Source organism: Stegostoma tigrinum, chromosome 24 (assembly GCF_030684315.1).
Source record: "Stegostoma tigrinum isolate sSteTig4 chromosome 24, sSteTig4.hap1, whole genome shotgun sequence".
Classification (NCBI taxonomy): domain Eukaryota; kingdom Metazoa; phylum Chordata; class Chondrichthyes; order Orectolobiformes; family Stegostomatidae; genus Stegostoma; species Stegostoma tigrinum.
This window is the reverse complement of record NC_081377.1, coordinates 10,857,668-10,870,394: the sequence shown is the minus strand read 5'-3', so window position 1 is coordinate 10,870,394 and position 12,727 is coordinate 10,857,668. Positions and strand designations below refer to the sequence as shown.

Genomic DNA, 12,727 nt, shown 5'->3' with positions numbered 1-12,727 from the left:
AAATATAAATTAAAACAAGAGAGTTTGTAATTTCAGATCAGATGATTTAATTTATTCCATTTTGATTTCCTGAACAAGCATCAATCTGATTACTAAAAGTGATTACTACACCTATTTTAGTTGAAGGTTACTTCTGCCTTTAGAGTCATTTTAATCTATGAAGGTCTCTGTTTCTAACATTCACAATCGATAGCTCATAGTCTACCAGTATCATGATAATTGTCACATTATTGTTTGCGAGTGGTTACTCTGTGTAAACATGCTGCCGTGTCTTCTAGCTTATAACAGGTACTGTATTTTGTTTACTTTTAAAGTGCTTTGAAGGCACTATAGAAATGCAAGTATTATTTTTGACAGACTGAATAACTCCTGACTTGGTGTTGTTTATAATTGTACTGCAAATGCAATGTTTAATTATGGCTTGTAATTGCCAGATTAAATTACGAATAAGGAACCATCACTTAATTGTAATAAGATGGACTATAAATTTAACATGCACTAGTTTCAACTTCTGTTCAGTGTTGGCTGTCACATTAAGCCTTGATTGTCAAATTGATACTGTGGTCATATCTGAATGAAGCATTTAAACTGCTAATATTTCATCTTTATCAAGATCTAATTAACAATTGGAAATCAATGAAAGATCATGACAAGGGAAGGTATGAACAGACATGTTGTTAAACTGCTCCATTCTCTCTCGCTTTTCATCTATCACTATTTTTCTAGCAACTTACAATTAAGCATCTGGAGAGTGAGGTTAACAAGGGAGAAGACACCAATGTAAAAGTAGTATAGACAAAAAAAAGTTCACACTCAGCTATAGCTCAGTTCTTTGCTCCACCTATATTTTATGTATTTGATGAGGTTTCTTAACATTTGCTTTTGTGACCTTAAAACAAGAAGCTACTCTGTACTGGAAAGGAAGGAAATAACACATTTTTCAAAGTTTCAAAAGTGGCACCATATAAAACTAATTTACCAATTTTGAGGGAATGCCAGTTAAATAAATATATGTAATAAAAGTAGTTGAACTCGAGGTAAAAAAAAATGATGCAGGAAAATGCAACCATCTAGGCAAAGGTAGCAACAGCCAAACAATGTGTTTCTTGTCTTTTAAAAACCCCTTGTTGGATGCTCATCAATGTTGCAAGTTTTGTACCCTGTTCTGTAAAGGACCATTCACTATGGAGGCCCATTACACTTCGCACCAAATTTGCAACAGTTTTCTTGATGCCAGGAATTGGAAACGGGTATTCTTCAATTATACAGTGGGCTCCATTCAAGTGTGCTCAAAGAGACATTCTTCAATAGTAATATGGCTGTCTAAAGAGGTGGCAACACATGCAAACAATGAGATACAAATGTGAGGCTTCCAATATTGCTCATTGTGCAAGGATGATGTGAAGTTACAAATGTTAAATATGAGTTCTGATTTGATAGAGTTTGTTGAATCTGGTATCCAAAAATATAGTCACAGATCTTAACCACTTGTGATATGTCAATAAATTTCCCACTGCACTACTACAGCATAATTCCGAGCATCAACAATCTCCACTATCACTCGCCAATCTCTTCTGACCACATGACTGGAGGAATGCCAGCAGCACCTGAGATTACAGTATATCTTTATTCCATTGCCTCTCTTTCATCAAGTGTAATGTTCAAAAGAAAAAGAAAGGTGCACTTTGTCTCCTATGGTCAGCTGTTTTTGATTATATATTGCACACAAACTCAAATGATTTCAGCGCCTTCAGCAACCACAGTGTTCCTTCCCTTTGAGAGGTGCAAGCTAACGTTGAGTAGGGTTTGGAAGTGATGTCTCAGCCTTCCTGCTGAATGCATGTAGCCAATGATCAGAGTGGGTAGTGCGGGCTGCACTCACACCAAAATGATTCAGCCAGGACAAATGGAAAATTGCACAGTGTGTTCACTGCACCCACTTTTGGGAGCTGTGCAATAAACACCCAAAATAGGACATACTTTTTCCAACATACAGTTCCGTGCATTAAATAACAATGACGTCCATACACCAAGATCATGGTACAAATCAATTTTCTTGATAAAGTCATTCTGAATTCATAGCAGTAAATTACTTTAACTGTGCAACACTTCAACTATATACATTCAAACTGAAAGCATTAATATTGCTTCCTCAATGAATGAGCCATAGTTGGGAAACGTGCACTGAGGCATTCTTCAACTCGTCGCTGCTCAGCACAAAATCTGTTGGCAAACATTTACCTCACTTACATCACTTTTTAAAATCAAGTTCTATTCTCAGATCAGTGATCACTCAGTCGTCAGGTGGGTAAAGGTTTTTGAAATGAATTTTGTAACTGATTCTCTGGTAAATATGATTGTGTTCACAAATGCAGCCAGGTTGTTGGCATTTAATCTGTAAATTCATTAATTTGCTGGCTGAGAGGAAGGTGTAAGCAATGGCAGATAGGATTTGCTGCATCTGCCAAGATGTGGATATGAATTAAATGTGTCCTGCAGTACTACATTTAATAATGATACATTTTTACAATATGTCCTCACCGGAAGACTGTGACCCAAGTACACGACCTAAAGAGTTTTTGTTTACAAATAGTATTAATTGAATTGTAGTAATGCATTTATATGTAAGATTAGAGAAAACTCGGCAAAACGTAATAAGCAATAAATTACCGAAGATAAGCCCAGTTCTCTTCTGCTAAAGGTGTTGACTTTCACCAGGATATAGATCCACACGTGCTGGATACTAAACAGTGCCTCAGCCACTTTAAGCAAATCAAAATAAAACGTGAGAATAAAGAAGAATTATAAAAATTAAGTAAGGAGTTTGAACTGGGGACCAGAATGTATGCAGGTTTGTTCACTGTGATTACAGACGCAACAGCTTTCAGCTCCAAAGCAGTGATGTGATCTGCTAACTGTTCCTGAGGGTAAACTTTGATCCTTATTTCTAGGCTTTTAACTGCTACGTTCATTTGCAATTATTTTGATGTCCTAAACGGACTGCAGGTGCATCCAGGTAATTATGCAGAATTTCAGACAGACATTTAAATAATTCAACATGAAAACGCTAACAAAATGCTTTGTTCGTTTCACAACAGAAATCAAAAATTTCCACTTTTGAGAAGATGTGGGCCTTTATGAGCAGCAGGCAGCAAACTGCACTTGTCAAATCTAACGAGGAAGGAATCCAGCGAGTTCTTAGTGCCGATTATGCCTTCCTAATGGAATCTACCTCCATTGAGTATGTTACTCAGAGGAATTGCAACCTGACCCAAATCGGTGCACCCATAGATTCGAAAGGCTACGGTATTGGAACACCCCTTGGTATGGAACAGTACTTCTTTCGTAAAAGCTGACTCACTGACCTTTTGTGCAGTTAGGTAGAATCTGTCTGTTAATCGTCAAATATAAAGCTTTGTTAATAATTTCTCTCATGATTCAGAATCAAGGAACTGAAGAAACAATTGTTTTTGCAAAAACTACCTATTGTCAACTATGTTAAGTTAAAGAGTAAGGTATTTGGACCTGCTGCAAGGTTAAAGCAAAACAAACTTAATTTTGTAGTAGTGATGATGAGTTTGAAGTATAATTGTGCAATTACTGACAACACAGAATTCTGCCACTTTCTCTTCACACATTTTGCCGAGTCGAAAGGGCCTTCCTTTGATAATAAAATGTGAGGCTGGATGAACACAGCAGGCCAAGCAGCATCTCAGGAGCACAAAAGCTGACGTTTCGGGCCTAGACCCTTCATCAGAGCCTTCCTTTAATCTTTCGCAGCAACATCATCCAGGTCTGTTGTCAGACTGACTTGAACAACAGTCACATAAAAAAGCCCAGCACCCAACCCCACTACATGCTGGGGACCACGAGTAGTGTGTCAAATTTAGTGGATGTTACTAAGATGATTGCAGACAACTTTGAACATTTGCAAAGGGATTTAGACAGTTTAAGTGAGTGGACAAAGGTCTGGTAGATGGAGTACGACATTGATAAATGTGATGTCATCCATTTTGGTAGGAATAACAGTAAAAAGAACCATTATTTGAACAATAAAACGTTGCAGCATGCTGCTGAGCATAGTAACCTGGGTGTCCTTGTGCATGAATTATAGAAAGTTGGTTTTCAGGTGCAACAGGCAATTAAGAAGACAATTGGAATTTTGTCCTTCATTGCTACAGAGATGAGTTTAAAAGCAGGCAGGTTATGTTGCAGCAGTATAGGGAGCTGGTAAGGTCACACCTGGAGTACTGTGTGCAGTTTTGGTCTCCTTACTTGAGAAAGGATGTACTGGCTCTGAAGGGGGTTCAGAGGAGACTCACGAGGTTGATTCCGGAGTTGAGGGGGTTGGCTCATGAGGAGAGATTAAGTATACTGGAATTATATTCATTGCAATTTAGAAGAATGAGGGTAAATCTTATGGAAACATATAAAATTAAAAAGGGAAGAAATAAGATAGAAGGAGGAAGGATGTTTCCACTGGTGGGTGAAACTAGAACATGAGGGCATCGCCTCAAAATTAAGGGGACCAGATTTAGGACTAGTTAAGCGATTGTGAATCTGTGAAATTCCCTGCCCTGTGAAGTAGATGAGGATTCCTCATTGAATGTTTTTAAATCCTAAAATGGGTAAATTTTTGAACAGTAAAGGAATTAAGGGTTGTGGTGAGAGGATGGATAAGTGGGACTGAGTCTGCGAAAAGATCAGCCGTGATCTTATTGTAGGGTGGAGCAGGCTCGAAGGGCCAGCTGGCCCACTCTTGCTCCTGGTTCTTAGGTTCTCACTTTAAATTTAAAGTTATGGTCCCAACAAAAACATAATCTTGTAAACATCATAACCAAATGAATGACATTTCAGGCCTTTCAATCTTAGCAAACAGCCATGTGTCCCATAAGATTTTTATTGTGATTAACATTTAACTGAAATAACGATGGTACAATTCAATCCTCTCCTACTGTCAAAATCATTACTTCACAATGACTATCGACTAAAATTCAAGAGAAGTTGACTGATTGTGAGACAGACACTGCACACAGTAGTGCACTGTGCTGCCATGACAGGTTTTTTTAGCTCGAGTTTGTCATTATTTGTTGTGCACCCCTGTCTTTCACAGGCTCACCGTATAAGGAAAAGATAACCATTGCTGTCCTGCAGCTTCAGGAGGACGGCAAACTGCACATGATAAAGGAGAAGTGGTGGAGAGGCAATGGCTGCCCTGAGGAGGACAACAAAGAGGCCAGTGCCCTGGGGATTCAAAACATTGGCGGCATCTTCATTGTCTTAGCAGTGGGCCTTGTGCTCTCAGTGTTTGTGGCAATAGGAGAGTTTATTTATAAATTACGAAAAACTGCTGAACGTGAACAGGTAAGTAAGCAAGAATGAGTCATTTGCTCTCAATTACAGCAAGGGGAGACATACAGAATTGTAGTGGTCTCCCTGTTTCCTTGGAAACTGGAGAGTTAATGCTGTAACTTCCAATCTTACCCCACCTCTTGGTTGCCCATGGCAACATGACTGATTCATTAGAGCCAGAGGCAGCTGGCTGAATCTACAACTTTCACCTTTTTCAGTTCTGAAGGCCAAAGGAAAAGCATGAAAACATTTCAGCATGTGGCAGACAATGTGACCACAGAGCTATCTGTAGTGTGCTCTGTTAGAGTTCATGATGCCTATGAGGCTTACATCCATCTGAGTACAGCAGAAACTTGATCAACAATGTGGTAACTGAAATTTCAGCAAGGCACTTGTTATATTTGACTTTTTTTTGTGCTTGGTGAGTACATGTTTGTAAAGAAAAGTCACATAGGACATGGGAAACAGGCAAGGCACAATGGCTCAATGAATAACACTGCTGCGTCACAGCAACAGGGACCTTCATTCGATCCCAGCCTCATATGGCTGCCTATGTGGAGTTTCATGCTCTCTCCGTGTCTGCGTGGATTTCCTCTGGGTGCTCCGGTTTCCTCCCAAAGTCTAAAGATGAGCAGGTTAAGTGGATTGGCCATGCTAAATTGCTCATAGTGATGTGTGGGCTAGGTGGATTGAAATGTGGGGTCACGGATTAGGGTAGGGGATGGCTTTGGATGAGATGCTTTCAGAGGGTGTGTGCAAACTTGATGGGGCTGAATGGCCTCTTTCCGCTCTGTTGGGGATTCCATGGCAATGAAATTAGACTGTAAAGAATTAAATCAGGAGCTGCTACAGGCAAAAAGCCTTCCTCTGCTAAAAATGGTAGTTTCACAAATAGTGACAGTAAACAGGGGGCTGTTCAGAAATGAGCAAGAATGTTTTGGAACAGCGATCTGACATGCCTTAACATGTGAGTTTTCACTGTGAGAAAACAAGAAAGATATGAGATCTTAGGTTTCAAGGTTATCTAGTCTTGTGAACCCACTGCTTTTCCAGTACGCTTTAGATGGATACATTTGATAAAATTCACATAGCACTGTGCGCTGTGGGTGAATGTTACCATCAATTAACAATTTACAAGAATTACAAGAATCCCAGCCAAAGTACTGCCAAAGGACTACTTAAGGAATTTTTTGCCTTCTTCACCACACTGCAATGAAACACTGGCCTACATCTGATCCCCCATGTAGTAAACTCTTCACTTCAAACCTGCTTTTGTGGAACATTCCTAATTGGAAACAAGCAACAGGAGGTAAAAATCAAATAGCTTGCAGCTCTTTTAAATATTTATTATTTTAATCATGCTCTGTCACCTGCTGCTTGCAAGTTGGGATAACCATGCTTATGAACAGCTTTTCTTGAAGACCAACAATTCGGAATTATATCTCTGCACACCTCGCAGAAGCCAGAAGGCATGCAAATATAGGCTTAGCAAAACAAAAGAAACAAAAATGGTTGCCAAACTACAAACGTACAAAAATTATTTGGAGATTTTTTTTCCCTAGCCCACAGACTACTTAATAAGTAAAAACAAAGTGAACCACATTGGAGAAAACAATGTTTGCAACATGACATTGCAAAGGATAAAAGCATGACATGGCTATTAGGACATATGAAAGGAATATCACTTGCCTGACATTTGTCTAGCTTTGTGTTAGCTTTTATATTAAATGTGCTGAGCTGGACACCGATAATTGTTTATTTTGTTTTCTATTCATTCATGAAATTTTGGTGCCAGCATTTACCACCTTTAACTGAGGGCCTTTTGAAAAGGTTAATCACTTTCTTGAACTATTCAGTGTGTGTGGTGAATAGACTCCTGCAGGACTGATAGATCAGGAGATATGATATTTTGATCAAAAGATGATGTATTCTGATAAACAAGCATTGTTTTGTACATAAACAATCTACCTTTTTCTGAGATTACAAGGTGTAGAACTGGATGAACACAGCATGGCAAGCAGCATCAAAGGAGCAGGAAGACTGATGTTTTGGGTCGCCTCTTTGACCTGTCTGTCTCCTCTCCACCTATCTTCTCCTCTATCCATCTTCTATCTGCCTTCCCCCACCGCCTCCCTATTTATTTCAGAACACACTTCCCCTTCCCCATTTCTGAAGAAGGGTCCAGACCCAAAACATCAGCTTTCCTGCTCCTCTGATGCTGCTTGGCCTGCTGTGTTCATCCAGCTCTACACCTTGTTATTTCAGATTCTCCAGCATCTGCAGCTCCTACTATCGCTGTACCTTTTTCTTCTCATTTAATGCTGTAGTGAACAGGGAAGAATATAAAAAGGGCCTGAGGCAACATTTTCATGCAGCGGGTGGTGTGTGTATGGAATGAGATGCCAGAGGAAGTGGTTGAGGCTGGTGCAATTAGAAATGCTTACAAGGCAGTTCGGAGGACTCTCAACCCAAAATGTTAATGCCCAGATGCAGCCAGAGCTGCTGAGCTTTTCCAGCAATTTCTGGTTTTTTTGTTTCTGATTCCCAGCATCCGCAGTTCTTTTGTTATTTAAAAGAAGTCTGGACGGGTGTGTGAATAGGGTTTGAAGGGATATATGGACCAAACGCTGGCAAACGGCACTAGACTAATTTAGAATATCTGGTCGGCATGATGAGTTGGACCGAAGGGTCTGTTTCCGTGCTGTACATTCTCAGTGACTCCAAAACAAACACCAAAACGACCCACAGCACTATATATGGGATTTTTATTTTAACTTCATTGCAACTTGACATTGGTGCTAGATAATAAGATGGGCTGAAAAACTTGTGACTGATGTTTCCGCAGAGATCCTTATGCAGCACCATGGCCCAGGAGCTACGGTTATCTCTCACATGCCAGCGGCGGGTGAAACACAAGCCACAAGCACCGGTCATGGTGAAAACAGAGGCGGTAATTAACATGCACACATTCAATGACCGACGACTGCCCGGGAAGGACAACATGACCTGCAACACCGGGCTGACTCCGGTGTTTCCCTAGGAGTTGCGCAGCCTGTGCTGGGAGCAGAAAGAGGGCACGGCTCTAGCACTGGAAAAAAAAAAGCGAGAGGCTGGAGCTTTGTTTCAGGGACAGAGCCTGAGGGACGTCAGAGGTGTTTCGATCGGAGCAAAAAAAAACCCCAGAAGCATGGACAATGCAATATGCAACGCATGGAAAACAAAACAAAAAACAGCACAAGGCTGCAGGTAGTGTTTCTGAAACTTCAACAAGGACAAATGCGGAACATCAGACTCCAAACTCTCAATGCGTGAGAAATTTCAGTGCTGATAGATTTGAAGAAATGGATCTGGGCAGTGGGCAGCGAGACAATCGAGGAAAGGAAGTAGCAAGAATGCAATTATACGTTGGTGAGAACCTCCAGCATGGCAATAACGGCATTCATTCTGTTAGCTACAACGATTGACTCAGACAGGGGGCATCTACAGATATTGATTTGGAGAAAACTGCACAGTGCGTTCATTCAAGGATGCAGCTGACCGTTTAACACACAGCATGTAAAGTTGCTGTCTTGTCTCGGCAGCTGTTACAACTTTATCGTTTACCTCAGTGCTATGCTTTCCTTTCTGCCATTGAAAGAGACTAACAGAGCTGGAAGTGAACGGTGCCTCCAGAGAACTGAGATTGAGAGGGGGGTGGGGGGGGGGGGGGAGGGGAGAGGGAAAGCAAAAGATGAAACAATGGGAAAGGACTTAACAGACATCAAAACGATGAGGAGAGTGTTCAAAATGTCGTTTTCATATTTTGTGTCCAGTTTTTTATCTAATTGTTTAATTTGTGCTTGATTAACAGAAAGAACAAATGGTAGTCTTTTTATGAAATGATGGTTTTGAAGGGATTTTACCATGTGAACAAAATTTTAATTCAGTAAAAATTACCAAAGAACTATCTGCTAACTAGAGGTAGTCTGTGGAGTATGTGTATTTTTTTTAAATCCTTTGGAATTGTTTATATAACCTGCACTTTTTAAGTTGTGACTAAATAACAGTTTCCAGTCCATTGCAAGGTACAATATCTCCCTGCCTCGCATTGATGGCTGGTTTGGAAGTTGATGCTGGAATCGCAATGCAGATTTAAGACAGAGGATGCCAGTAACCACTGAAAGAAGCATGCATCTGTCTTACCAGATGCCAGATTGACCCATTGCAAAGCAGATTTGACATGGCTGCGGTCTAACATACTCCTGCTGCCCAGATCTGAAAGCTCACTGACAAGTCTAGGCTACAGTTAGTATCATTTAACAAAAGTTTAAGTTGATCTGTTTGATATCTCACTGCATCCTTCAATCTCAATTCCTATTGCAAATGTTAAAACAGCTTGCGTTGTAACACTATCCTGGGGTCGTTGTAAATGTCAGCATTTGCCATACATTGAATTTTTTTGTCATTAGATACTCAGATTCATATTCAATGAAATTATTTGTCTCGAGTAATATGGGATGGGCGGAGAGCAAGAAATTGATGGGATAGAACCGAGAAGGAGTTAAAGATCAAGGAGGGAAAGATATATATGCAGAGATAAAATTTTGAGATATAGAGCCTTTCTAATTCTCCATCTTTGAGATAGGTTCAACAATTTGCCACGAGGGTTGATATTATCATTAAAATTCTAATCCCTTAACCCCTGTCCTGATTCATTATTAATGATTTTCATTGGTAATGATCTCGCATACTTGAATAAATTGTGTATAATTTTCTTAAATGTTATTGTACTATTTGTTGATGCAGTTCTTTGTTATTTTACATATCACAGAACTGGTAGAGTGTAGCCAGATATTTCCCATTCAGCAGACTTACCTTTTTGTACTTTAGTGGACTCAGGAATTCTTGCACATTATAAATTGGCAATTTTGTAAAGAGGCCGATCAATAAGATATTGTTTAAAATTGGTGGGGAAACAGTGATCTATGTGGACCTGAATGGTGTGTATTAAGGCCTGTTTTAGGAGATTTCATCTGGTATAAATGTTGAGAACTGCATTGACTTCCCCATCAACACCACTCCCTGCACGTTGGGTCAAATTCCTTTGAATTTTAAGAACATTCAAACCAGGATTCCCATGCCTAGTCACTGCCAATGTTGCTAGACAATGTCACATATGTGAATATTGCATCAGGCTTGACTACAGGGCTCACAATCATTGAACTACAGACATTCACTGCGCAGACTATGCATGAGGTCTTGCCATTTAGTTATACTGCAGGATTGTGATCAGCCTTTATTGATCCAAGGCAATCAAATTGAGGATGATGGGAAAAAAAATGGGGTCGCAAAGTGAGGGAAAGAAAATAACCACATCTCACCAACTCATTGTTTAAGATTTTAATTTGTAACATAAATGCACTCATTGAAATTTTGTGATGTAGTGGATGCTGAATTTTTCCAATGCAGAGGTCAAAAGTTTCTCTTCCCATACAAAAAGATCTGCTTCTTGATCTTAAATACATGCAGGAGAGCTTTTTTTTGTTTTCATCAGACACTGACACACTGCACAAAAAGTTGTTGTACTTTGCTGAATTTTAGAACAATCTCTAAATTAAACAATAATTGGTGTCCAGATCATACCAGGCTGAATGGTGGTTAAGCCTATTAATGAAGAATGTCACCTCATTCTCTGGCAGGACGGTGCATGTCGGTTTTCAACCAGAGTTCAAAGGTTCTTCAGATCTGTGTGTCATACAACTTGTAATGGCTTTAGTGATTAATTGTAGCTTATCCCCCCTCCATTCAACATGTCTTTCCATGCAGAAATACACATGCACTTGTATATACATTTGCAACCTACATTTAATTCCAATTTTCAGGTCACGTAATTTTTGTCAGTATCTTTGGATCTTTCAACCAGTCATTTCAAAGCCCACCATCTGAGTATGAATGAGCTTTTAAAGTAAAATAAAACCTCTTTTCCAATTTTTGATTTTCTTTATGCTCTTCTTTGCAAACTGTACGTAATGTGTGTTCAAGTCAGCTGTGACTCACTGACATGAAACAAAGGCTTTTGTTCTACTTATAGCGGTTTGATATGAAAGCTGTGTTCAGACACAGTCCTTGACAGGTCTACAAAGCACTTTGCGCTCATAATAAAGTGTTATTTTATTCCAGATGGCAGTCAGCTTAATCAGTCAACTGGATCCAGTATCATATTGACGCATGTAGGGTCTTATGCAGTGCTGCTGATGAAACAAAACAACCAAATAGTGTTGTAGAGAGAGCACAAGGCAAATTTTAGATTCTCAAATCTCTTTGATGTTTTCATTGCCTGCCAACCTATCCACTGTTGACTCAAGTGTTTCTCAGAATCTCTGTAAACTGTCCCATATGTGTTCTGAACACATGTTCGAAACTTAAAAGTTTATATGTTGCTTTAAGGGAAAACTTGCTCAGGGTTATTTGAGGTCAAGCATCAAGAATTGTTTTTACTTGTATTTTTCTACAAACATGTCACCCAGACATTTACAATCCAGGCTGCTTCTTCATTGCTGTCTTCATTAGAGATGATTGGACTGAAACTAGCTGAATTACATACTTTTTTGACTGAGTATGCTTGGTATAAAAAGCAGAAGTTAACTTCTATAGGGAGAGATTTTTGTCGTTCGCCATTATAAATAATGAAGATTGTCATTATTGAGATGTGTTATGACATTTTCTTTTGTGTTGGAATCAATTAGTTAAGAGACTGCATTGTAAATGCATTTACAAACATTAAATATTAACTGGATAAAGCATCAACAGAAACCTTGAAAGAAAATTGGAATGATTGTCGGAGCTGGGCTCGTATCTAAAGTATTCATGCTATCTCACCTCCCTCGCTTAAGTGCTTGCAATAAATATAATTCAATTTTCAAATAATAAATGTTTTGCCAGTAATTGGTGTTTAATCTAGATTAACATTTCACACCCATTGGCAGGCTAATAAAACATTTAGGAGTAATTATTTTACTTTATTTTCAGATTTAGATTGGAATTTTCAGTAATTTACTCACCACTTTACCTTAAGAAGATGATTCATACACTTAAATGTTAAAAAAACTACATAAATCAAGACAACTATTTGTTCCCTGTGAATGTAATAAATCAGCAGTGACAAAAGGTGTTCTGCATGGTCATACATTTATTAATGTTAAGTACAGAAACAAAGGGGCTGCTATGTTTGAGAAACTGTCAAAAAAGAATTTCTTTGGTTGTTCCTTGAGGGATATTTCAAGCTAATAATGTTCTAATTAATTTAGTCCGGACATGCTAAAAGTGAACTGTTAGAGTCATAATGTAATGAACGCTTTCAATTAAACTTGTGATATTGCATGAACATATAGATGAA

The 12,727-nt window shown here is 39.0% G+C and overlaps 1 protein-coding gene across 3 annotated transcripts in view; it reads left to right on the top strand.

The window, feature by feature from the left end:
* LOC125465127 (glutamate receptor ionotropic, kainate 3) overlaps window positions 1–9,038 on the top strand; it is a 451,191-nt gene extending 442,153 nt beyond the window's left edge. For all 3 annotated transcript variants that reach the window (XM_048558279.2, XM_048558280.2, XM_048558281.1), the window contains 3 exons: window positions 3,099–3,324; window positions 5,114–5,364; window positions 8,198–9,038. In XM_048558279.2, coding sequence (XP_048414236.1) covers window positions 3,099–3,324; window positions 5,114–5,364; window positions 8,198–8,392 — 672 coding nt within the window. In that variant the 3' untranslated portion in view covers window positions 8,393–9,038. The remainder of the gene's footprint in view (window positions 1–3,098; window positions 3,325–5,113; window positions 5,365–8,197) is intronic.
* Window positions 9,039–12,727: the final 3,689 nt, after the last annotated feature.